Genomic DNA, 26,518 nt, shown 5'->3' with positions numbered 1-26,518 from the left:
TGCCTGGCACACAGTAGGTGCTCAGTAAGTTCTATGTGTTGGTAATGGTGGTGATGATGGGTCCCAGGGAATTCAGCATCCTTCTCCTGGGTTGCACCCTAGAAGCAGAATAAGCCAATGGTGAGGCCATTTTCTTGCAGGCTCTGTCTCCCTCCAAAAAAACAGTGACGGTCATGACCCTCTGGGTAGGGTGGCAGGGCCTTCATCCTGACAGGTGTCCTAAAGAGAGACACTCACTACTCCTTAGCCATCTGAAACCTTCCAGGTTCCTAGACCAAGAGCCTGGAAGAGATCTGGGGTTTTTCCCTTGCTGTGTTCCTGTGGGCAAGTTATTGAAATACTCAGAGTCCCAGTTTCCTCCCTGAGGATTTTAATGTTAGTATTTCTCTCATAAGTGTGGTTGTTCAGGTAAAGTGTTGTAACGTGTGTAAACACTTAGAATAGGGCCTTTCACACAGTAAGTGACCTTTTCAACATGTCTATAACAGAGGAACAATTATAAAGGCTAACTCTCAATTACCGAAAATTGAAAATGATCATACAAGCGTCTCTGGGCCTCAGTTTCCCCATCTTATTCACCATGTTGGTAAAAATGAGATGAGATGCTTTCTGAGGGTCCTTCCAGCTCTGTGAGTCTCACAGTCAAGTATATGTGATCTTCAGAGCAAAACATTTATCCAACAAATACTTACTAAGCCTAAATATTTATTAGATAAATAGGCCTGCTATGGGCCAGGCTTTGTCTGGTGGCTTTTGTCTGGTGGAAGGGACACAGCGGTGAAGCTTCTGTCCCTTGTGAGGCTCACAGACTAATAAGAGGAAGTAACCAGGCAGCCAAGTGCCAGAGACTGTAAGAGCTGAGATCTTGTGGTTCCCTGGGGAAGGGTCCTGAAGGTAAGAGTTCACCAGGTAAAAAAATGAAGGATGGGATGGGGACAAGAGTTCCCAGAAGAAGAAACCACCCGTGTAAAAGCCCTGGGAGTAGGAGCAATAGACAGGGCACTTCTGAAGGAATGGAAGCTTGTGGTTCCCTGGGGAAGGGTCCTGAAGAGTAAGAGTTCACCAGGTAAAAAAATGAAGGATGGGATGGGGACAAGAGTTCCCAGAAGAAGAAACCACCCGTGTAAAAGCCCTGGGAGTAGGAGCAATAGACAGGGCACTTCTGAAGGAATGGAAGCTTCTGTCTGCCTAGAAGGCTGAGTTTGGAGTCAGACCAGAAGTTTGGCAGAAACTAAGTCATGAAGGATAGGAAAGCATTTCCACGTTATCCACCAGGCACTGGGAAAGCCATAGTGGGGACTTAAGTAGAGGGTCAAGACCAAATTCACCTGTATTCCTAGCACCCTGGGAGGCCAAGGTGTTTAGATCCCCTGAGCTCAGGAGTTCGAAACCAGCCTGAGCAAGAATGAGATACTGTCTCTTCTGAAAATAGAAAAACTAGCTGGGTGTTGTGGCAGGCACCTGTAGTCCCAGCTACTTGAGAGGCTGAGGCAAGAGGATTGCTTGAGCCCAAGAGTTTGAGGTTGCTATGAGCTATGATGCCACGGCACTCTACCCAGGCAACAAAGTGAGACTCTTTTCTTTTTTTTTTGAGACAAAGAATAAATTCACTAGAGGTGGCCTCTGGGGGAGGTTTCCTGGACCAAGTGGGGCATAAGAAGGAAAACATATCCAGGGTTATCATGTAGCTGTATGCTCCGGTAGGGTCATGCCAAATGTTAAATATTGAAATGTCCTGTACTAGTTTGTAACTAGCAGCTGCCTTAAGCCCCCAAGCATCTCCTGGCCCCTGCTGCTGTTCTGTCCACTTGGCCTCTTGCCAGATACATTCTATATATTTAATGATCACCTCCTGCCTAAGAAGGCATTAGAGAGCATCAGATAGAACTGCTCCCAGCCTGGGAAGCTTTGGTTTTAACCCAGCCTTGCCCTCTTCTTGCTGGGTTGGCCAGGAGGTTGGACTGGACTATCCCCTAGGGCCATCTTACCCCGACTGAGGCTTTGGTGCCAGACACACTTGGATTTGGGCTCCAGCCAGCTCTGGACTTACCAGTCTGAGCCTTGGGCAAATGATTGCCTGAGCCTGTGTTGCTTCCCCTGGTGAGCAGATTGTCCTGAGGATGAAATGAAATCACACAGGTTGCTTTAGTTTCCTATTGCCGCCAGAACAAATTGCTACCAACTTGGTGGCTTAAAACCATAGAAACATTTTTTTTTTTTTTAACAGTTCTGGAGGCTGGAAGTCTGAAATTAGTTTTGCTGGGCTAAAGTCAAGATATAGCATGGCTGGTTCCTGGGGAGGCTCTGAGCGAGGATCTGATTCCTCGTCTTTGCCACTTGTGGTGGCCACCGTGCATTCCTTGGCTCGAGGTCCCTCCTTGATCTTTGAAGCATGTCCCTGCAGCCTCTGTCCCCATCATCACAGCATCACGGTCTCTTCTGTTGTCAGATCTCTGGCCCTTTCTTATCAGGACACTTGTGATTACATTTAGGGCCCCACTGGATAATCCGGGATAATCTCCCATCTTAAGGGCCTTAATTTCCTCACATCTGCAAAGCCCCTTTTACCATATAAAGTAATATTTACAGGTTCCGAGGATCAGGGTTGGATATCTTTGGAGCCACTGTTCAGCTGCCTGCCTAAGTGGAGTGTCTGGCACATACTTAGCTGTCCATGAGGAGCTCCTCTTGTTCTCTTGCCTCCCCCTTCTAGACTGGGGGTGTCTCACACTCACTCACTGGAGGAAGCGTCTCACCAGGCTGGGGGGTGGGCTCTTCTCTAAGAAGGGGAGAAGGGTCATCATGCAACATGATCTGGAAGAGGCCACCACCATGGCAGGAGTATTTTGGCAGGGTTTCTAAGATGGAGAGGCCCTACAGAGGGTCTGAGGGATAGCTCACCCCCCTAGCCTCACAATCTCACCCCAAAACCATTTCTCTCCCCACTTCAACTAGAACAAATCCATGTAGAGCTTATTTTGTACCAAGCCCCATGCTAAATACTTTATGTCCATTAATTCACTCTATTACTAAGTATCCCCACAACCCTATGAGGCAGGGGATATTCATAGTACCCATTTCAGAGACAGAAAAATCGAGGCACAAAGAATTTCAGTGAGTCTTTCATAGTGCTACAGCTATGCTGTTAATTGTGTCAGAATACCAAAGTGTTAATAGTGATTTTTTTTCTTTTAAAAAAATCTGCTTACTTCCCAAAATGTTTTATGAGGAAGCCATTTTGTCTTGTTTTGTTTTATTCTATTTTATTATTTTTGAGATGGGGTCTCACCCTGTCACCCAGACTGGAGGACAGTGGGTGTGATCATAGCTCACAGCAACCTCAAACAGCTGGGCTCAGGCGATCCTCTTGTCTCAGCCTCTTGAGTAACTGGGACTATAGGCACATGCCACCCTGCCCAGTTGCCAATTTATTTTTATAATGTATGTCTTTATCTTATACTTGTATTTGTAATCTATATTTCACAATGTGTGATAGAGAGGTAAAATACACGTTCTGAACACATGGCCTACCCGGTGGGTTTGCTCCTGTCCTGTGGTCTTGTTTATTCCACTCTCAAGATGTTCCACTCTGTTCTGTCTCTCTCTTTTTTTTCTTTTTTGAGACAAGAACCTCAAGCTGTCCTCCTGGGTAGAGTGCTGTGGCATCACAGCTCACAGCAACCTCCAACTCCTGGGCTCAAGCGAGTGTCCTGCCTCAGCCTCCCAAGTAGCTGGGACCCCAGGCACCTACCACAGGCCTGGCTATTTTTTGGTTGCAGCCGTCATTGTTGTTTGGCAGGCCCGGGCTGGTTTTGAACCCACTGCCTTAAGTGTATGTGGCTGGTGCCTTAGCCACTTGAGCCACAGGCACTGAGCCTGTTCTGTCTTTCTCATCAGAATCTGTGTCCTCCAAGAGCAGGGGCCATGTCTGGCTCAACTCTCATCCTAACAAAATGGGCAAGTAACTTAACTTTCCCTGCTTGAGTTTCCTCATCTGTAAAATGGTAGTAGTACCTACCCCATAGGTTTGTATAAGCCCTGAGATTATTTCCCATTTTTTTTCTTATTACAAGCAGTGTTCATAAACCTAAATGTGAGAACTAAAATGATAAAACTCTTAGAAGAAGATACATGTATAAGAGTAAATCTGACTGGGCGCCTGTAGCTCAATGGTTAGGGCGCTGGCCATATGCTCCAGGACTGGTGGGTTTGAACCCAGCCTGGGCTTGCTAAACAAAAAAAATAGCCGGGCGTTGTGGCAGGTGCCTGTGGTCCCAGCTACTAGGGAGGCTGGGGTAAGAGAATGACTTAAGCCCAAGAGTTTGAGGTTGCTGTGAGCTATGATACTACAGCACTCTACTGAGGGTGACAAAGTGAGACTCTGTCTCAATTAAAAAAAAAAGAGTAAATCTTTCTGACCTTGGACTAGGCAAAGACTACTTAGATATGGCACTAACAGTATAGGCAACCAAAGAAAAAGTAGCTAAACTGGACCTCATTAAAATGAGACAATCCCTCTATGCAAAACTGTAAAATTTAAGGAAGAGTACAAAAAATAAAATAAAATTTTTGTGCTTCAAAGGATACCATCAAAGTGAAAGAGAAAAGAGAACCCACAGAATGGGGATAATATTTGCAAAATGTATCTGGTATCTTGCATTAGACTATTTAATAAATATAAATGTATTTATATTTATAAATTGCCTTAGAATATTTAAAGACATTTTACAACTAATTAAGAAAAAGACAAAAACCCCATGTAAGAGTGGACAATGGATCTAAACAGACATTTGTCCTCAGAAGATACACACATGGCCATTAAGTACATGAAAAGATGCTCAGGGGGCAGCGCCTGTGGCTCAAAGGAGTAGGGCCCCGGCCCCATATGCCGGAGGTGGTGGGTTCAAACCCGGCCCCAGCCAAAAAAAAAAAAAAAAAGATGCTCAGTGTCATTAGCCATCAGGGAAGTGAAAATCAAAACAAAAGTGAGTTAGCACTTTACAGACGACTATTATGGTTACAATAAGAAATATAGACAATAATTACTGTTAGGGAGGATGTGGAGATATTGGTATCTACCTTTATACATGTTATGGATGGATCATAAAATGGAAATAGCCACTTTGAAACCAATTTGGCAGTTCCTTAAAAGGTTAAGCAGAGTGTTACCATATGATGCAGCAATTCTGCTCCTCGGTCTATACCCAAGAGGAACAAAAACTTGTGCACAGATGTCCATAGCGGCATTATCCATAGTAACCCCAAAGTGGAAATAACCCAAATGCCCATTAACTGTTGAACAGATAAATAGAATGGGTTGATCCACACCCATGGATTATTTGACAACAGAAAGGAAGAAGTAACTGCCACATGCTATGATGTGAGTGACCCTTGAAAGGGTATCCCAATTTGTTGGCAACCAAAATAGTTTTGGAAGGGGATGCTGGGAAGTATTATAATAATAACAAAAACAACAATAATGGTGATAGGTAATGTTTCTGGTAAGTTCTTTTGCAGTTTTGTGAAGTGAATATTCTTATCCATTTCACAGTTGAAGAAACTGAGGCCTGAGAGCTAAAGTCAGATACCTAGAACATGATAGTACCACGATCTGGACTTGAGTTTGCCTCTTAATCCTTCTGGGGTGGGCCTTCCTAGCAGGGTACCACCTGTCTCAGTGATGGCTGTCTGTCTCTCTAGCACCTAGGATGGGTGCCACGTAGCAGGGAGTCAGTGCACATTTGCACAGGGAGAATAAATAGAGTCCCAGGTGGAAGGAAGAGGGTTCCCCTCAGCCAGGAGCCCCCCTTCTTGACTCTGCCCTTGCCTCCGGCCCTGGTGGTGGAGGGGGCTTTCTCCCAGGGAGCTGGTGAGCTGGTGGCTGAACACCCAGCTGTGTCTCCTCCTCTGGTTTAGCCTGACCATGATTGTTCTGGGGGAAATGGCCGTGGCCAGCCAGAGTCAGGGCCAGGGCACTATTTGGGGAGAGCTCAGGACAGTGGCATCTGAAGCTTCTCCACCTCTGCAGGACTCTGGGCAGCACTGTCCCTGGAACCACATCTGCAGCCTCCAGGAGGCTGGAGGAGGCCAGAGCCCAGGACTCTGATTCTCTGCCCCCATCTTCCATACCTACCATATGCTTCTTGTGCTGAAGGTTTTGTTTTCTTTTTTCCCCATTCTAAAGTGAATAGTTTAGTGGTACTTAGTATGTTTAGGATTTTTGTTTTAGTCACCTCCAAAAACACTGCCCTTCTTATTCATTTTCTGTAACAAGCACTTACCCAGAGCTTCCTGTGTTCTGGCCACTGCCCTAAGAATTGCCTGGCTACTAACTGATTTACTCTTTGCACCAGCCCCCTGGACAGGTGCTGTTATTATCCCCATTTTACAGATGAGCAGCCTGGGGCTCTGGGGTCTGTGCCCATCACTCCTCCACCATGTTGTTTCGTAGCTTTGCTTCGAGCCCCCGTGGATCCATTGATTTCCAGGGATGTCTCCAGGTTAATCTGGCAGGGCTGCTTTAGGCTGTGAACTCCTCACAGATGACTGTGAGGGCTGCCCATACCCATCCATGGTCCCAGCACGTGGAGGAAGTGGTCCAGAGTGGGTAATGGCAGGGCGGTGGCTTGGTGGAATGGGTTTAGAGCTTGGGAAGATTCACTTTCTAGCTGTGTGACCTTGAGAAACTGACTCCACCTCTCTAAGATCATATACATCTATAAAGGAGATCATACCACAGAACTGAGCACCAACAAATAACCAAGTTCAATATCATGACTATTAGTAGATCATTAATAACAGTAGTAGAAAAGACATTTGTTGGGTGAATACATTAGAACAGGGGATGGCAAACTCTTGCTGTAAAAAGACTAGATGGTAAATACTTTGGGACTTGTAGGTCATATCGTCTCTAGAGTAAGCCCTTAACTCTAGACCTGTGTTTTTTAATCTTTTAAATCGCACAGCACACTTGAACCTATAATTAAACTTCCATGGCCCACTTAAATTACATTGATTTAAAAAGAGAGAGAGAGAATATACTTAATGTGCTTTAAATTTCTTTCCAAAATAATTTAATTAATGATCTTTAAAATTTTTCATGGCATACCAGTTGCAAATCGCTGCTGTAGACAGTATGAGTGAATGTGGCTATGTTCCAATAAAAGTTTTTTTGTAGGGATACAGATTTTAAATTGAATTAAATTTATTTCTTTTTAATTTAAGATTATTACGAGGGTACAGACAATTAGGTTACATTGTTTGCATTTGTTAGGTAGGGTCCCTGTTGTAGATGTGTCCCACACCCAGGAAGTATGCATAGACCCTCACTTTGTGTCCATTAGGTGGGAGCACACCAATCCCCCTCCCCCATCCCCTCTTCTCTCAACTTGAATTGAGTTGAGTTTTTCCCTTGTGTGGGCGTGTATTAGTTCATCTACTGACTTCATCTTAGTATTGAGTATGTTGGATACTTGATTTTACATTCTTGTGATGCTTTACTAAGTTGTTTTTTTAGAGACAGGGTCTCTAGGCCCCACCTAGAAGTGGTGGCCTCTGGGGCTACAGGGATTCATCCTGCTCTTCTGCCTGTGGGCTGCCTGGCGCACCCCATCTAGGCGCTGTTGAGGCTGCCTTGAGCCAGGGGTCTGGACAGCCTTGAAGTCCAGGCCTTGTGGTTGGGACTCTTTTGAACACAGTAGGAAGCCTTGCAAAGACTTTAAGCAAGAGGTGAGGCCACCTGGTGTGTGGGTTAAGGGAGCTCACTGTGTCCCCATGTGCAGCAGCAGCTGCAGGAAGCAAGCCTATAGGCAGAGAGGGGACAGATGAGGGGGCTTTGCAGGAGGAGTGGCAAGGGAGAGTGGTGGGCAGCTGGCAGATCCAAAAGCTATAAAGGGAATAGGAGATGTAGGAGTTGGTGATGGGTGGGCTGTGGATGCTGAAGGAGATTGGGAGGGAGGGGCTGGGAGAGCACTGGGGTTCCTGGCTGGAGGCTGGGAGCTGGGGGCCACTCCTGAGGTCAGAGTGGGGCATGGGGAGAGATCACAGCGGGGCTGATAAGGGCACAGTCGTCCAAGCTAATGGATCTGGCAGGGGCCCCGCTTCCTTCCCACAGAGCAGCTCCCATCACCTGGGCTGGGTGACCCCCCCCCCAACTCCTGTTCTGGCTGCCCTGAAGGGTCCACAGTTGAGTCCCCGAATCTTCTAGGGCCCCAGGGAAGGCTGCTATTCCTTCTTGAGGAGTCGCTGCAACATAGTTTCCGAAGGCACCAGAAAATGAGCGTCGTTCAGCTCACATGACCAAAAAAGGACATTTTTCTCAATTTGAAGGTTTGCCAGCCCTTTCCCTCCTCCCCCCACCTGGGGTTTCAGGTTCCCAGGGAAGTGGCTCTAAGAAATTTAGGACTTCGTCTCACACCTAGCAGGCAAAAACAAGCCTGGGGATATGCGTGGACCACCCTCAATTTTGACGCACAAATGTCATCCTTCCACTCTTCCTCCTCCTTGGCTGTGATCACCACCGCTGCCATGGTTGGCTTCATCATCGTCATCTGGGCTAAACGCTCTCACTTACTGCCTCTCATTTGGTTTTCACAGCAACTTCAAGGGGAAAATTATTATCTCCACTTTACAGGGGAAGAAACTGAGGCACGAAGAGCAAAGCCATGCACCCAAGATCCTAGTGCCCCAGTGGGGCTGAGACCAGGGTGGAGAGGGTGAGGGAGGGATTCATGGGCAGGGTGCAAAATCTAGTCTTTATGTAAAGTTTTTTTCTTGGTTTATCAATAATTGTTTGCATTAATTTGGACTTTTGAAAAATGGCATTAAACCAGCCTTGAGCAAGAATGAGACCCCGTCTCTACTAAAAAATAGAAAAATTATCTGGGCCTTGCGGCAGCTGCCTGTAGTCCCAGCTACTCAGAAGGCTGAGGCAGGAGAAGTGCTTGAGTCCAAAAGTTTGAGGTTGCTGTGAGGTATGATGAGACCACGGCACCCAACCCCAGGGCGACAGAGTGAGACTATGTCTGAAAAAATATATATATTAAAGTATGATTTATCTGGACCTTTGAGTTTTCTCGACATCCCCGTAAATCGTGCCCCCGAGGTGATTGTCTCACCCTCTATCCCCAGCCTTGGCAGAGCAGAAATTAGAATCCAGGGCTGCTGATTTCTAAGCCAAGCTCTTAAGCCCTCTCCAGGCTGCCTCCCTGCGCATACCTGTGTGTGCACCTGCATGCGGGCACGCATTTAGGCATTCATTCATCTAGCTAGCATGACAGTGGCAGTGTGGCACAGTGGGGAGGACAGTTCTGGGTTCTAAAGCTTACTGCACTACTCATTATTGAGTGGTGATTAGGGGTTGACTCTAGATCCCAGAATGCCTTGGGTGGAGTCCTCACTCTGTTATTTACCAGTTGTGTAAGTTTGAATGGATTCTGTAAAACCTTCTGGTGCCTGGATATCTCCTCTGCAAGGAGGGAACAATGGTAGTAACTTGTTAAATGAGTTAATTTCTGTAAAGCCCTTGGCTCGAAGTGCTTTATAAATGTTAACTATTTTGCATTCTGAAGCAGGATACTTCCCTGAGTTTCAGTCTCCCCACCTATGAAGTAGAAACAGGTAAAAACTACCTCACGATCAGTCAATTTGAGGATTTTAAGGTCTAGATAAAAGCTCTGGCATGTAGTAGGAGCTGAAGGAAATGAAATGTCTCTTTCCTACTGTGGGCCTGTTTCTGTGCTGGAGATTGGAATATAGAGACACTCATATCAGCTCCCCGAAGAATTAACTCACCTGCAGGGACTGGACACTCCACCTTGACCTTGAAGTCCCCCAGTGGCACCAGACTCTTACCCCATCTCAGGGCCATTGCGTGTACTGTCAGTCTACGTGGCTCACTGTTCCCACCCACCTCTTATGGGCCTACATATGTGCTTCTTCAAGTCTCAGCTGAAATGTCACATCCTGAAGGAAACCTTCCCTGACCAGCCCACCTGCACCACCAATCTCTATTAAGTCCTAGTCTACATTCTCACTGCGTTCTATACTCTTTGTTCTAGCAGGCTCACAACTCTAACAAGTACTTTTTGTTTAATTGCATTTCCTGGTTTGTTTATGATCCAGCTCCCTCACCTGACAGTGAGGGAAGGAGCTGGCCTGTTGGGTGCACAGGATTCTCTGTCCTGGCTCCTGGTCAACCCCAGCTCCTAGCACATGCTCTAGAATAGCACTCAAGCACACAAAGCTCAGAGTCATGTTGCCTGGTTCAGAATCCCAGCTCTTATGCTTTATGATTCTGTGGCCTTGGGCAAGTTACTTTACCTGTTTGTGCTTTGGTTTCCTTTTCTGTAAAGGAGGAATAATAATAACAGCACTAGCTTCCTACGGCATTAGGAAAATTATATGAGATAATCTTCCTAGCTCCTTTAGAACCATGCCTGACCCATTTAGAACAGGATGGTTATTATTATAGCAAGTACTTGTGTTAGTCTAGACTGACAGCTGAAAGAGACATCTCACAAATCTCAGTGCTTATTGCAATAAAGGTTTAAGGTTTGCTTATATCACCTCTGTTGTGGGACTGGGGAAGTGGGGCTTTGCTCTCTGTGGTCATTTATAGGGTTGGATTCCTTTGACCATACTGCTTAACTTGGAGTCCACAGGAGGGTTCATGGATAGATTTGGGGAGCACGTGAACTTGAATGGTGTTTTGGGTTAGATTCCCTAGAAGCAGAGCCTGAGATGAGGGTTATCCTGCAAGTGCTTTACTGAGGGAGTCTCTCAGGAGAGAGAGCAGTAAGAAAGGCAGGGTAGGCTAAGGAAAAGCTGAGTGGTCTGATCCACATTCTCCAAGGTCTCTGGACAATGAATTGTCCTTACTGCTATTGCAGTTCCTTCCTCTTGGGGCAAGAGGGGGCTGGCCAGTGTCAATCAGTCATTGGTGTGGGCTGCCTGGGTGGGGCAGTATTTTAACTTCTGGAACAAAAACAACCTGGCTTCTCCTGCTTTCAGTTCTCAGGGGTAGCATTGAGGCATTAGCAGCCAACACTCACAGCAGCTAGGTGTGGGCACATTTTCCTAGTAAAGGGATTTCGGTAGGGCACCAGAAGTATCTACTACAGATGGGGAAAGCTACATCTTTATTTTTATTAACCTCTAAGCAAAACTTAGCATTTTCTGCAATTATGGAAGTAGGCAATAAACCATAGTAGTATTAGTAGTATCTGTAATTTTGTTACCAGGAGCTATACAGAAACCGCATGTGATTTCTTGTCACATTACTGTCATTACTGCTGTCCTCAAAATACCCTTTATGCCAATCTGTACTTTTAAATTACAGTAGTTATTAGATTTGATAAATACTTTAACGTGTTAATGACATAGATTATTATTACAAATTTGTTCTTTCAAAGTACATATTTTGGTAACAGGATGCCAACATAACTGCCTGCATTTGTAATCCTATGTATTTTACGCATTTTAAAACATTATTCTGAGAAGGGATCCATAGGATTTTTTTTTTTTTTGAGACAGAGCCTCAAGATGTCCCCCTGGGTAGAGTGCCGTGGCATCACAGATCACAGCAACCTCCAACTTTTGGACTCAAGCGAGTCTCCTGCCTCAGCCTCCCAAGTAGCTGGGACCACAGGTGCCTGCCACAACGCCTGGCTATTTTTTGGTTGCAGCCATCATTGTTGTTTGGTGGGCCCAGGTTGGATTAGAACCTGCCACCTTAGGTGTATGTGGCTGGCGCCTTAGCCACTTGAGCCACAGGCGCTGAGCTGGATCCATAGGCTTTGCCAGACTGCCAAGGGGATCTGTGACACAAAAGAGGTTAAGTACTCGGTTCTGAGGCTGTGGCCCCCTCTACCTTCAACCAGCAACAGGAGGACAAAGAGAAGGCACAGAGGTTTTTATGGGCCAGGCCTGGAAATACCATACATTATGCCTTTCCACAATGCACTGTAGAACTCAGTCACCTGACTACACCTAACCACAAAGGAGGCTGGGAAATGTAGTCTAGCTGTGTACGCAAGAAGAAAAGAAACCAGTCTGGGGGAATGTACAGCACCAATAAACATTCATCGAGAACTGAGTGACTCATCTCTCTGTCCAGGGTGTCTCTGTGTGGGTTGGGGAGAAGGGGCAGAGGCTGGTTCTCTAGCAGGATCCTGAGCTTCCTATCATCTTGTTTCCATAGGACGAGCCATGCCAAAGCCAAAGCTGAAGCGTCGGAACAGGCCGCCCTGGCTGCCAACCAGGAGTCCAGCATTGCCCGCAATTTAGCCAGGGAGCTGGCACCGGACTTCTACCAGCCAGGTAGGGCCTGCCAGGGAGAGGTGGATAGAACAGGATGGGGACAGTCCTGGGGTGGGAATTTTTCTTCGCATGCTGAAAGCGGAGATGCTTAAATGGGTTCCTGAATGCCTGTGAGTTTTGGAAACTGTGGGGCATGGTAGGATACTCCCTAACGTGGGATGGGATGATGCTAGGGGATGTGGAGGGACAAATGGCTGCCTTCATGCAGAGCTTGTGATGCGGCAGGGGAGGTACTGCAGGTTGCCCCTTTCTCTGCTTGGAGCGGGGCAGACAGCTAGAGCTGATGGAGCTTAGTGGGGAGAGTCACTGGTGGATGAGGGAGCAAAAGGCTTCTTGCCCTTGCTCAACAGTTTCAGTCTAGTACTGTCCATGTGTCAGGCACTAGGGGCGGCCTTTGGGAATACATAAGTGGGGTCCAGAATCTCGAGGAGCAGAAAAATCACATGGCAAATGCTAACTCCACGCTTATCAACTATGAGACCTTGGGCAAGGTCTTTAACCTACAGAAACTGCTGTTTCCTGGTCTGTGAAATGGTAGGAAGAATAATGCCTACCTTTTTGAGAACGTATTAAATGCCTGTTAAGTGTGTGTCCAGTCCACAATTAGCTCTCAAAGACTGTGGTTGTTGTCTCACTATTATGGTTAAGTTTCACACAGCGTGATGAGTGCTGTGCCGTTAGAACAGGGACTATGGGTGCTCACAGAAAGTAATTAACCCATTTAGGAAAGGGGAGGTGTTGGGGAAGGGTACCCTTGCGACAGGCCATTTGAGCTGCACCTGGAAGGCTGGATAAGGGTTTATCAAGACAGTGGCTCTCAAACTGGACAGATTTCTGGGCCCACACCCAGAGTTTCTAACTCAGTAGGTTAGGGATGGAGCCTGTGAATGTGCATTTCTAAGGATTAGGTGATGTGGATGCTGCTAGGCTGGGACCACACAGAGAACTATGGCACCAAGTAGTTTAGGACAGGTGCATCAAAAGGATGGGACTGCAGGTACAAAAGCGCAAAAACTGAGAGCAGAGTGGCATGCTGGGAGGCTAGATCATAAAATAGGCAGTGGGTGATAAGTGTGAGGAGGCCCTCCTGACTCTGACACAGACTTTGTGCTTGGGTGAGGGGTGAGCCCCTTGAGGGTGGGAGACTGGAGTTCTCTGCAATGAGTGAGTGACATGATTAGATTTGTGGGGTTTTTTTCCTTTTTTTCTCTTCTCTTTTCCTTTTTTCTTTTCTTTTCTCCTTCCTCCCTTCCTTCCTTTCTCCCTTCCATACTTCTTTCCTTCCTTCCCTTTTCTTTCTTTCTTTTTTTTTTTTGAGATAAGATTCTCACTCTGCCACTCTACTGCCTGGGCTAGAGTGCCACAGGCTCCGCCTAGCTTACAGCAATCTCGAACTCCTGGGTTCAAGCGATCCTCCTGCCTCAGCCTTTTAAGTAGGGCTACAGGCGCCCACCACAATGCACCTGGCTAATTTTTCTGTTTTTAGTAGAGAAGGTGCCTTGCTCTTGCACAGGCTGGTCCTGAACTCCTGAGCTCAAGTGATCCTCCTGCTTCAGCCTCCCAGAGTGCTAGGATTACAGGCATGAGCCACCACACCCTGCCCAGATTTGTGTTTTCTAAACATTATTCTGGCTGCAGAAAGGAGACCAAAGGAGACTATAGAGAAACCTGGAAGCGCTTATCTGTGCCAGAAAGGATGTCACTTTTGGTCACAGTGCTCCCCCTGCTGGTCCCAAGAAGAGCGACACTTGCCCTGCATGGTCGTATAAAGCTGCTGGTGCCAGGCCCTGAGCTCAGCATTTTACACGCCTTCTCTCATTTAACCCCCATTAGTATTTATGAAATAGGTATGCTGAGCTCCGCTTCTCAGACAAGGGAATGGAAAGAGACAGGTCACGATTAAGAGCATTGTCTCTGGAGCCAGACTGCCTGGGTGCTACCCTTGGCCTTGCCCTTTCTTTGGCCAGCTGTATGACCTTGGGCAAGTGATTGAACCTCTCTGAGCCTCCCTTTCTTCATATGTAAAATGGAGATTTACGATAACATCAACTTCATAGCATTACTAAAATGATTGAACGAGTTTGGAAATTGCTTAGAACAGTGCCTGCCACTGTGAGTGAATGAGCTCAGAGAAGTTGGGTGGCTGGCCCAGGATCACCCACCAGTGGGCGGGGGTGCAATCCAACCTCCTTGTGTTGTCCCTGGTAGGTCCGGAATATCAGAAACGCCGGCTGCTCCAGGAGATTCTGGAGAACTCGGAGAGCCTGCTGGAGCCCCCGGAGCGAGGCGCGGGCGCCGCGGGCCTCCCGGAGCGAGCCCGCGAGAGCCCACAGCTGCACGAGCGCGAGACCCCTCGGCCCGAGGCCGGTCCCCCGTCGCCGGCTGGGACGCCCCCGCAGCCCAAGCGACCCCGGCCAACGGCGTCCAAGGACGGCTTGCTGGGTCCGGGGTCCTGGAACGGGGAGCCCGGTGGCGAGGGCAGTCGGCCGACCACGCCGTCCGAGGGCGCGGGTCGCCGCAGCCCCGCGCGCCCGGCCACGGAGCACATGGCCATCGAGGCGCTGCAAGCGCCGCCCTCGCCGTCGCGGGAGCCCGAGGTGGCGCATTACCAGGGCTACCACAGCTATGCCGTGCGCACCGCGCCGCCCGAGCCTCCGCCCTTCGAGGAGGAGCCGGAGCCTGAGCTCTCCGGGCCCGACTCCGCACCCTCGTCCCCGTCCACCGCGCCCTCGTCCCCGGCCTCCGCCTCGGTGCACGCCCCCGCGCTCCGGGGCCCCGCACCCGAGAGCCCGGTCAAGCTGGAGCCCAAGCCCATCGTCCCCAAAGCTGAGCCCAGGGCCAAGGCCCGCAAGACTGAGGCCCGGGGGCTGACCAAGGCCGGGGCCAAGAAGAAGGCGCGGAAGGAGGCAGCGCTGGCAGCAGAGGCTGAGGTGGAAGTGGAAGAGGTGAGGCTGTGCCTGAGGAGCGTTCAAGGTCAGGTTCCCGGGAGGCGGTGGAGCTTGAGGCAGGATTCAGGTGCAAGTGATTCCAGGGCTGCTGGGGTGGGGGAGATGGAAGTAGGATAGGGCAGAGAGGGACAAGCCCAGCAGGGCTCTGGATTAGCAGAGTGTAGCCTTGGCCTGATCCTCAGAGGTCTTGGAAGCCCAAACCCATGGCAGTCTTCCCACTTTAAGGCTGGTGTCCCAGCAGCAGAGGCAGATCTCTGGAGCAGGGGGCAGCTGGGAGCCTAAGCAGCTGGAGGGTAGGTGCCCACGCCAAGTCAAGAGGATCTGGCTTTGGCACCAGCTGGTACAAGATGTAGGGGGAGGGTTTGGTGGTGGTGGTGGGGGGGGGCAAAAGGGCTTGGGCTGTGGACCTCTGGGCTTGCAGAGGTGGGGAGCCAGGGAGGCAGCAGCAAGGCTCTGAGGGACTGAAGAATGTGTCCCCAGAGGAATAAGCAGTCGGGAAGGTGGAGCACTTGGGTTCCAGGCCAGTTCTGCATGCTGTGTGGTTCTAGACATGCTCCCATTCTTCTCTGGACCTTGAGGGATTCGGTTCATGATTTCCAAGAGTGCTTGCAGCTGTGACAGCTGCCGTCCAGTTCCTGGGTACTGTAGTGGATGAAGCAGGGATGCTCTTAGGAGGGTACTTCCAGAAGTTCAGCCTAGCTGTGACCTGGGTGGGAATGTCTCAGAGGCCACATGCACTCAGGTACCCTCTCTCCACTGCTTCCAGGTCCCCAACACCGTCCTCATCTGCATGGTGATCCTGCTCAACATCGGCCTGGCCATCCTCTTCGTTCACCTCCTGACCTGACCCTCATCTGCTAGGTGCAGCCGGCTGGAGGAGGGGTGGGAATTCTGGGCTCAAGGGTGGAGGGACAGGGGGGCTTACCCTGTACTGGGTAAGTGACTAATTGGGGCCCATCGCCCAGCAGAAGCAGGGCCCCAGAGTGTGGGTTTGGCAGATCATGTCTTCCCAACACACACGCACCCCCAACCCTTCATTAGCTCAGCATTTTCAGAGTACCTGCTGAATGTTGGGTAAGCACGGGGGCTTCATTCACTGGCTCATTCATTCATTCATTTAACCAACATTCACTGAGAAGTTGCCCTGCTGGGAGCTGGGATAAGCTGGGACTCACTCCTACTTTAAGAATAGGGTGAAGATGACAGTAAACCCCTTCCTCAACTCACAGCTCATTACATGAAAGTCTTAAAGTTCAAACATCAAGCTAAATGGCTCTTGATTCTCCCCCACCCCCAAATTTCCACATCTAGATCGAATCCCCCTGGGATGGTGGGACGAACTTATCTCTATTCCCCTACCTCAGTCATTAACCCTCTGTCCCCAAACCCTTCCTTTGTCAGCTGGCTCCCCAAGGTGGCACTGGAGGGCCGGGTGAGGTCCTGTGAGAAGCGGGGTGGGGGGGGGCTGGACTGAGCTGGAGAATGATCCTCACTGGTCTCAGAATGAAGTATCTCCTGCTAGGACCAGCCTTTACAGCCTAAATCCCGGGCTTGGTGATGCTAACAGACTTCCTGCCTCTTGCCCAGCCACCTCTCCCCCAAAGACCCCATTTTTTAAAATCCTAGTTTAGCGGGGCTATAGGTTCTTCAGTCGCAGGTCCCAGAATAGTCTGTGCTGTCACCATGTAAATAGCCAATGACAGCATTAGCCTCATGGATGTTGCCGTGGGGGTGAATGCTGGGCTCCATGGGTTTCATGTTTCACAGGGGACCTGGGAATGCTCCTGCAGGCACCTATCACTTTAGGATGAAAAGGAGTGAATCAGAGACAGTGGGGGAGGAGGCAGGAGGGGAGCAAAGGGGATAGAATGTGTGTAGAAATAGAGACCGGGATCCAGGCCCAGGAGAGGCCTTGGGGACTTGTTCCTGGTTCCACTGACCATCTGACCCAACAGCTGAGGCTGTCTTGGGGATGCAGAGGTGGGGCCTTGCCCCAGAGAAGATCAAGCCTGAGGCTTAAGCCCTGTAAGTGACTCATCCTCAGAGCTCTTTCCTCTCTCCTTCTGCTGACTCTGTTGCGATCTCTTGCAGAGCCAGGAGTTCCTGCTGAGGACATGAGGACCCATCTTTCTGCAAAGCCAGGCAGGGTGGCCAAGGAGGACTGGACTCTGGACCTGGAGACCTGGGGTCCAACTCACATTCGCAACACAGATGTCTAAGGAAGACTCCTGGGGTGCCTGCACTGGGGGGCTGGTGGTGCCAGGAGGAATGGAATGTGCTGGGAACCTCCTGCTCTCTGCCATGGGGCAAGGGAAGCCCCCAAATAAGAGCCCTGGTCCTTTGAGCTTCCAGATCCGCTCCTATCCCTCATCCTCATCCTCTATCGCACCTTGCCTAGGTCGTCCCCTCCCTGGGCTTTTGTGTGTTTTGGGGAGAAGTCACCTAATTAGGTCCCTCTCCCTCCTACCCGACCCCTATGACTGTGGGCTGAGGCCTCCTGGGGAAGCTGTGGTGGGCAAGGGAGACCCCCTCAGACCTGTGTAGAGCCCCTTCCCTGTGCTAGACAGACGCAGTGCACACTCCCTCCCTTGCTTTCAGATGTTCTGGACAACAGAGGACATGGACAAGCTCGGTGTGAATCTGCCAGGACACTGTGCTCTGTCTCCTCCCACCAGTCCAGTTAGTTCCTTTCTGGACCAATAGAAGAGGAGGACAATGGAGTCTCAGGGTGGGAAGCCACTAGCCTAGTGGCTGGGGGTGGGGTTGGGAAGAGGGGTTAAGGGGCAGTAATTCTGGGCCCTGTGTTTCCGTGTGTCTGAACTTGAGGCTAGGATTGTGTTTGGGGCTTCCAGTGTGCTTGGGGTGCTGACAGGTCACGTGCAGGAGCCCTGGGACTGGAGATAGCTGCTGTGATGCCCTGAGGAGTGCTTTGTCCTCTTCCCCCACCAGGGCCCACTGTGAGCTCAGGGAGCATGGCATGGAAGCCCAGGGAGATTTCCCTGGAGCAGACTGTGCAGGTGCTGGGGACAGGCTGCTTGTGAAGAGGCATTTCCCAGGGAGAGGGGAGCAAGTGTGGGCTCCAACTGGGTGCCATCTGTGTGACCATGGCCTCTTTGGCTTGTTTGGCGGAAGACAGTACTTGCATGTACCTTACTCAAAGATGTTTTATACCACATTGGCTCCAGAAAGAGGAGGGAAAGGGCTTCCAGGCCCCTCCAAGTCTGGGAAGGGTGCAGTGAGGACACCAAGCTGAGCTGGAGGGAACTGCTGTTGTCCTGCCTTGTGGCTGGGCCTCCCCCGGCAGCTCTGGAACCTGGACATTTCCTTAGGCTGAAGCCAGCTTTCCTTCCCCCAGTCAGTGCTGGGAACCTTCTCTCCAGCTTCACACTTGCTGCTTCAACCACTGCTGGGGCCTCAGGGTTTGGTTGGGACCTAGGCCTGCATTTCTGTGAAGAGCCTATGGATCCTCCCTCCCAGCGAGGCCCAGGGCTCAGCATCTGCATTTGGACTCTTCTCCCCACCCCTGGGAAAGTGGGGAGGTGAGGGTGGGGGCACTGCTCAGTGCTAACAGGCCCCAGGCCTTGGCTCTGAGATGATTGATTGTCCTGGGTTTTTGACCTGGTCTGGGGCCGGGGACAAGTCTTTGGCTGCCAGGGCCCTCAGGCCTGGTTTGGGGGCTGGCGTTTGGGGTGAGGGTTCAGGATGCTCCCATCTGTGCAATAATAAACCTGCATCTGCTCACGGGCTGTGGCTGGGCTACAGTGTCTGTGGGCCCGGGACGAAGGGCTGGCTGAAGGAGGCTGGGAGGAGGCTGGGAACACCATCCTGCCAGTCTGTACTCTCCCTCCCACTGCAGTTCCCTTGATACCTGTTGGTCAACTGAGGGGCTTTAGTTCTGGAGAGGGGGATTCAAAGGCCACAGACCTCCGCAGTGGAATTTGAGTTTCAAAAGCAGACTTCCAGAAACTTCTCTTTGCCGCTTACAGTAGAAGCAAGAGCCTGCCCTTTGACGCCTAGGCTCTAATCCTGGCTCAGCTGCTTTCTTCATTTCTTTGAGTCTCAGTTTCCTCATCTGTAAAATGGGGATACCAACAGTGCCCACCTCCTGCAAGGAACCCTTTAAATGTTGACTGTCATTTAAAGCCCACTGCAGTTGAAAAATGGAGATGTGTATCATTACTATTATAATGCACAGTACTGTTAGCTCTGTTGCAAGTCCTCTTGAGTTTTGATGGCAGACCCTGGGATCCCCAAAGGGGTGGAGATTATTCAGGCACCAACAATATTGTCATAGAATATATCTGACAATATTAGAATGGGGCTCACACGCCATAGTGGCTCAGAGAAGGGACTTTCCCAAGGTCACGTACATAGCAAGTCAGTGGTAGGGAAGCAGTTCTCTTGGCTTGTTTGGAAATGAGCCCTGTTCACGAAGGTTCTCTCAAAGCCAGTGGCCCTCAGCAAGAGGATTGGAGGGAAGGGGCTCCCGCCTACCAATAGGCTCCTGGCTCTGCATATGTTCCCTTACTCACTTTCTGTGCCTTAGTTTCCTCTTCTGCCAAGGAGACTATGATTCCTTCCCCCTGGCCATAGGCAATGCCGTTGTGAGACTCAAATGAGGTAGGTTATGGGTAGTAGAGATTTTCAAAACTCTGTAATGCTCCCCAGGTAGGAGTGGGAAGGAGAAGGGGATTGTTTTAGTCTACAAAGACATTGATAAAAACTCCAGAGGGGAAGGAGGAAGCCAGCCAGCCTAGTCACTAGGTCTACAGACTAGTGTGTGTATGTGTGTGTGTCTCTGTGTGCGTGTGTGTGTGTGTGTGTGTGAGAGAGAGAGAGAGAGGAAGAAGAAGGAGGAGGAGGAGGAGAAAAGGAAAAAGAAGAAGAAGGGGAAGAGAAGGAGAAGAAAGAGAAATGGGGACTGGAAGCATTGAGGGAAGGAGACTGCATTAGACTCATCTTGGGTGGTTTGAGAAGACAGCTTCCTGAGCCCCCATGGGAGACAAGTAGGATTATTAGTGAGACAGTGGCCCCTGGTGGCATAGGCCCAGGGAACACTCTGCCTGAGGCCTCCTCTTCCAGGCTGGACTCCAGGCAGATCTAGGAAGTCTGACCTGTCCCCTGCCACATCCTGGATTGATTTATGCAGTTTTGTACCATGCATGAACTTACAAGCACTGAAGGGAATTATATTCCTGCCAAACAAAGCATTGCTTAAAGAGAGTGGTAATGAATTTGAAAAGATACTTGCTGTTAGTTCAACTCTTGTTCCTGCAAGTGAAACTTCCCCATGAAGATGGCTCATGTGGACACAGTTTGAAACCAATGGTGGGAGTATTTTTGGAAAGGAAAACTGTATTGAAAGATGTCCCAGTGACAGCACTGAATGTGGTGACGCTCTTCATGATACCAAGAAGACACTTTCGCGAGTGAAAGACTCTGACAGCAAGCAAAATGACAAGGACTTTAGGCAAATGAGACCATCACCAATTAAACTTCTGCATCTAAGGGACCTTCCTTGACAAAGTAGTTCGTATTCCTTAGAAGAGTGTTTGTGAAAGACAGAACTGTAGTCAAGGTCTCAGGGATGAGTCAGCCTTTGTTGTCCATCACAGAACATACACAGAAAAAAGAACGGTGAATGTATTGGATACAGAAAAGTATTTAGGCAGCAATTAAATCTTATTGTACATCAGAGAATGCCTTCAGGGGAAAAACACGAGTGTAATGAATGTGGCAAATTCTCTGGTAGGAAGTCTTGTTTTATTTTACATCAGAGAACTCATACAGGAGAAAGACTATATAAGTGTAATGTGTGTGGGTGTGTGGGAAATCCAATGTTAACAAGTCATCCTTTATTACACATCAGAGAACACGCACGGGGAAAAACGTATGTAATACATAATGTGATGTGTGAAATATGTAACGAATGTTGGAATCATTTGCTCAGAAAGACATCTCCAAACACATCATAAGAGAACTCATGCAGATGAGAACCTCGATGTAAATTGTGTCTGAGGTAATTTGGGCATAATCAACCCTTGTTATACATGTGGGTTGTACTATACATGGGGGATACTCTATGAACATAATAGATGTGTCAGATACTTTATTGTGAGATCAGGTCTTTTTTTTTTTTCTTTTGAGACAGAGTCTCACTTTGTTTGTTTATTTTTTGTTTTTTTTGTTTGTTTTTCTTTTTTTTTTTTTTTAGCCAGGGTTAGGTTTGAAACCCTCCACCTCTGGTCTATGGGGCCAGTGCCCTACTCCTTTGAGCCATAGGTGCCACCCAAGAGATCAGGTCTTGCTACACATGACAGAGTTTGTAAATGAGAGAAACACTAGAAATGTAAAGACTGGGGACCATCTATCATTGACAATTCAACCCTCACTGTACTTCAGAGAACACACATAGGGAAGAAGCTCTGTAACAATGTAATAAATGTGAGAATGTTGTGATCTGGAAACATAGACTCGGACCCCACTTAGATGTAATGACTTGGAGATTTATTTGCACCTGCGCAGAGGACCACTGCTCTGAAAGACAGGTGGCCCTGAAGTGGGGGGCAGGTGATTTTTTTATACTCTTTTTGCAAGCAGGCCAGTACAGAAGCCAAACGTTTTGGTTAGCTCAGGGTGGGGTTACAGCTTGGGTAACAATGGTTACAGCTTGAGTAGGTTTCCCACAATTGTTTGTTCACCAGGGACTAGGGTGGTTTTGTGAACTTGGGGATTTCCCATGCTTCTTTGTTCTGAAGCCTTTTCTCAGAATTGACCCTGGATGGGAGGGCAGGGGAACAGGCTGGGAACTTGCCTGTAACAAGAATGTGAGAAATCATTTGGTTGGAGGAGACCCTTAAACATACTAATGCATTAGAGAATACACACACGGGGAATCCATTTGAATGTCAGTGGTGTCTAAAGTCAGGCAGCGGGAAGTCAGCCCTTCCTGTCCATCAGAACGCTGCCATCGCAGTGGTTCCCAGTGTGTGGTTTCTGGAACACAAGTGGCAGCAGCAGCATCTGGGAATGTATTAGGAATGCAAAGTCTTGGGCAGACCTATGAAGTCAGAAACAATAAACTCTCTAGGTGATTCTGAGAGTTATTATTATACAGGAAAAAGAAAGTCCTACAAATGTTATCATTTTCAAATGCTTTTGCTGAGAAGTGGTAATAGTGTTCTCATTCAAATATCCATATGTAGGGAAAACTTTATAAGTTTAATAAATGTGGAAAGTCATTCAGTGAGGAATCAGATTTCTTTATAGGACAGATCATTTCAGGGAGAAATCCCCCAAGTTCAAGTATAACCTGGTAATTTGTTCTAGTAGTGATCCCATCTCAGTGCACCTCAGAGAACTCACATAGCTGAGGAGTCCTATGGGAAGAAGGCCAGCAAAGACAGGAAATCTGTCCCACAAATTCACAGGCTGGAAATTTAATAAAGGAGTGAAAACTTTGAATAATTTTAATAAATGAAAACTGGCCAGAATTGAGACATTACTTTTCCAAAAAATCCTATTTGCATGAAGTCTTCAATTTTACAAGTATAGGAAAAGCAGTTTTCTAATAAAGGATATTTATTTTCACTATAGTACTCAACTTTAGAAAAAATTGACAAAATATTCATGTATAAATAATCATTCTATAAGAAATATGAAGGTAAAAAAAATTCAGTTTGGCCAGGCTCTCTGGCTCATGTCTATAATCCTAGCACTCTGGGAACTGGAGGTGGGTGGATTGCTTGAGCTCACGAGTTCAAGGCCAGCCTGAGCAAAAGTGAGACCCCTATCTCTACTAAAATAGAAAAAATGAGCCAAGAGGATCATTTGAGCCCTAGAGTTGGAGGTTGCTGTGAGCTATGATGCCATGGCACTCTACCTAGGGTGACAGCTTGAAACTGTGTCTCAAAAAAATAAATTATATTCAATGTACACACAAGCAACATCAGAGTTATGCTGGGATTATGTAAGTATGCTACATAACTAATTTTATACATGCTTTTTATATATGGGTTATGGGTTCCAAATACTTGTGAGTAGGTAAGTATGTGCTAGAATTCTAAAAAAAAAAAAAACTACAAGGATTTTCTCAACATGTCTTAACAGTATATCTTTATATCTTATTACAATATATATTTCAAATAAAATATTATTGGATATATTTAAAGTACTACATTATCCTTTCTCCATTCTTTTTTAGCGCATAAAGGTTTATGATCCATTTGTTGAATTTTGATTTTAAGAAACCACTATATTTTCTAAAATGAATAGTTCTGGATCTATGAAAGTATTTGAAAGCATCTCACATATAATATGCAATAGTAAGATACAAGCTGTTAACACAAAGTAAGTGTGAGAAAAATAAAAAGCACCTTAAAATAACAGTAAGTGGTTTAAAATCCTATGTTTTATGTTCTGCTAGTTCCCAGTAGGTGCTTATAAAATATACTATTACAAAGACCAAGGCTTTGAAAGCCAGAAGCTGTGTATTTATTGTCATTAATGAGGTGCTACAGACTGAGTACCCCTTATCTGAAATGCGTAGAACCAGAAGTGCTTTGGATTTTGCATTTTTCCCCGGATTTTGGAATATTTACATTATACTTGTTGAGCATTCCTAACCAGAAAATCTGAAATCCGAAATAATCCAACGATCATTTCCTTTGATCATGTCAGCGCTCAAAAAGTTTTGAGTTTTGGAGTATCTTGGATTAGGGACACTCCACCTATATTATATGGTGTACGAGTAGTATAAATACCTGACTTTTACAGTTTAATTTATAACCACTTCTATAGCACGATCGATTGTCTAACCAGGAGTCAATTCTCTATGATTTCACTTCTTGGCAGAGATTCTGTAACAGATCTCGATTAGACTAAATCAGTCTTGCTAATTACGTTGGCAGCCTTTGGTTTGGGATGGGTATGTTGAACCTATTCTAGGATGATGTCTGAGTGGAAGACTTGTATCCCCAGTGCTACCAAAGCAAGCAGGAGGAAGAGTGTCCCTGCTTCTGCTGTCATTGCTGTAGAGGATGGGCCTCTCCGGTTAGTTCCTGGAGCTCCTCTGTGGTAGCTTTTCTCCTTCTCCTTTTTCCTTTCTCTTCCTCCTCCTCCTTCCTCCTATTTCTTCCCTTCTTCTCTTCCTCCCTTCCTCCTCCTCCTTCCTTCCTTCCTTCTTCTCCTTTTTTTTTTTTTTTTGAGAGTCTCACTCTGCTGCCCTGGGTAGAGTGCTATAGTGCCATAGCTCACAGCAACCTCAAACTCTTGGGCTTAAGTGATCCTCTTGCCTCAGCCTCCCGAGTAGCTGGGACTACAGGAGCCCATCACAATGCCGGGCTATTTTAAATAAAGACAAGCTCTCACTCTTGCTCAGGCTGGCTTTGAATTCCTGAGCTCGAGCGATCCACCCACCTTGGCCTACCACAGTGCTAGGATTACAGGTGTGAGCCACAGAGCCTGAACGCACCTGAGCAGCACAGAATATAGGAAAACCACAGTTCTTTAATATAACTGAGCCATGGAATTAACCACATTTATTATTCAATTAAATAAATTGCCCTGCGTTTTTTTTCTTTGAGGCTTGTAGCCATTCCAGTCTAATGGCGGTCTACTTTTATCAAAGGTAAGTACTTATAATTATGAGATTTATGTAGGCCAATTTATACATACAAGTAGAGAGATTTTTCTTTTTTCAGAGAATACTTTTTTCTTTTGATAAGTCTATTAAGGAATCTCCATATGATTTGAAACATAAATTTGATGTAAATAGTACAATCAGGGGAAATAAAATTGTTCCATACTTTTTAGGTGCTTCAAGTTTCTGATTCTTTTATATCAAGTCAAGTACTATTATTTACAGGCAAGCCCCTATTTTTTTATTTTTATTTATTAATTATTATTATTAATTTTTGCAGTTTTTGGCCAGGGCCTGCCACCTCTGGCATATGGGGCCAGGCCCTACCCCTCTGAGCCACAGGCACAGCCCTATTTTTTTTTTTTTTATAGTAGAACTGTAAGTTGACCCTTATTTGTTTTTTCTTTAATTTCAGATTAATTTGGGGGTACACATGGTTAGGTTGCTTAGTATGCTTTTGCAGGGTTAAAGTCTGAGCCGCAGGTGTGTGAAATAGATGCTGTTTTAGCACAAACTCACTCCGAGGGACACTGCGGGGGTGGGGTGGGGTGGGGGGGAGGAGTCAGTAAATTAAGCCACTCCTACTTCCCTTTGGTTTGGTTCCCAGACCCATGCAGTCCTCCTGTTGGGGACTTAGTGCCAGATGGAGGTCTCTAAGGCACCTCTCGGATGATGTGCTGGCTACATCGTTAGCTGGCTGCCCAGTGCTCTGTCAGACTAGCTGTTCTGGACGGTGCACTAGCAATGCTACTGGTGAATCCCATGGTCATGGGCACACTCCTGCCCCCTTTTCTCTGTTAAATGGGTTCCATGGCAGGATGCTACGGGTATGAAGTCTCAAGCCTGTGTATCAGATAGTGACGCTGCCTGAGACTCTGTTGGCAACTCTGAAAAGACTTTCCGTCCCCACTATCTTTCAAGGCTACACTAATTTTGGCTTTCATCCACATGCCAAGGTAACCTACCTTTAAACAATTGCAGGAATTTTCTGCCCCCTTCTGCTACTTGTATAGTGTTCTTCATAAAGGCACAGGTGTGAGCTGAGGGAGGGGCACTGTGCAATCATCTTAGGTGACATGTGGGGTCTAGGTGACGTTCATTCCTAGCGTCCTAGCTTGTGCCTTTTGTCCTGCTCAAGCTTGATCCTCCAAATACCATTTCCATCTCACGATAGATTTCTGCAGAGTCCACTTCATTACTTGACAGATCCAATAGAACCCAGGTCATGATGGGCAGTCAGGGACTCCTGGCCACCCAGTGGCGATGGTCAAGCATCTCCACCAGGTCCCAGGAGCCAACCAGGAGCTGTTTTTCAAAAGGCATTTGACTCCCCACTAAAGAGGGGGTGGCCTTGCTGTGAGTCTCCCTCTTGCACTTGTCGTAAACTCCACCACCAATAGAACTCCCACCATCAGGCTGGCCCCTGCTCTTTCCCTCTGCTGGAGTCACTCAATGCTGGTGGCCTGGTGTGTCCCTTTGTATATGGGCTGGGGCTTATGCCAGGTGTGAAATGGGTTGCCTCCCAACCACGTCTTGAATTCCATGTTGTACTTTCTTCTTCATGGTCGGGGATGAAAGAGGCAGATGTTTTTCTTTGACTTTTGAAGGGATA

The 26,518-nt window shown here is 47.7% G+C and overlaps 1 protein-coding gene across 1 annotated transcript in view; it reads left to right on the top strand.

The window, feature by feature from the left end:
- The window catches only part of JPH2 (junctophilin 2), a 66,938-nt gene extending 49,392 nt beyond the window's left edge, over positions 1-17,546 (top strand). The window contains exons 3-6 of the mRNA XM_003787612.1: positions 12,200-12,318; positions 14,527-15,263; positions 16,033-16,127; positions 17,358-17,546. Of these exons, the coding sequence (XP_003787660.1) occupies positions 12,200-12,318; positions 14,527-15,263; positions 16,033-16,113 (937 nt within the window). The 3' untranslated portion in view covers positions 16,114-16,127; positions 17,358-17,546. The remainder of the gene's footprint in view (positions 1-12,199; positions 12,319-14,526; positions 15,264-16,032; positions 16,128-17,357) is intronic.
- The last annotated feature ends 8,972 nt before the right edge of the window (positions 17,547-26,518 follow it).

This window comes from Otolemur garnettii, unplaced genomic scaffold, assembly GCF_000181295.1.
Source record: "Otolemur garnettii isolate 467f Iridium unplaced genomic scaffold, OtoGar3 scaffold00023, whole genome shotgun sequence".
Taxonomy (NCBI): Eukaryota; Metazoa; Chordata; class Mammalia; order Primates; family Galagidae; genus Otolemur; species Otolemur garnettii.
This window is presented reverse-complemented; position numbering and strand designations above follow the sequence as displayed.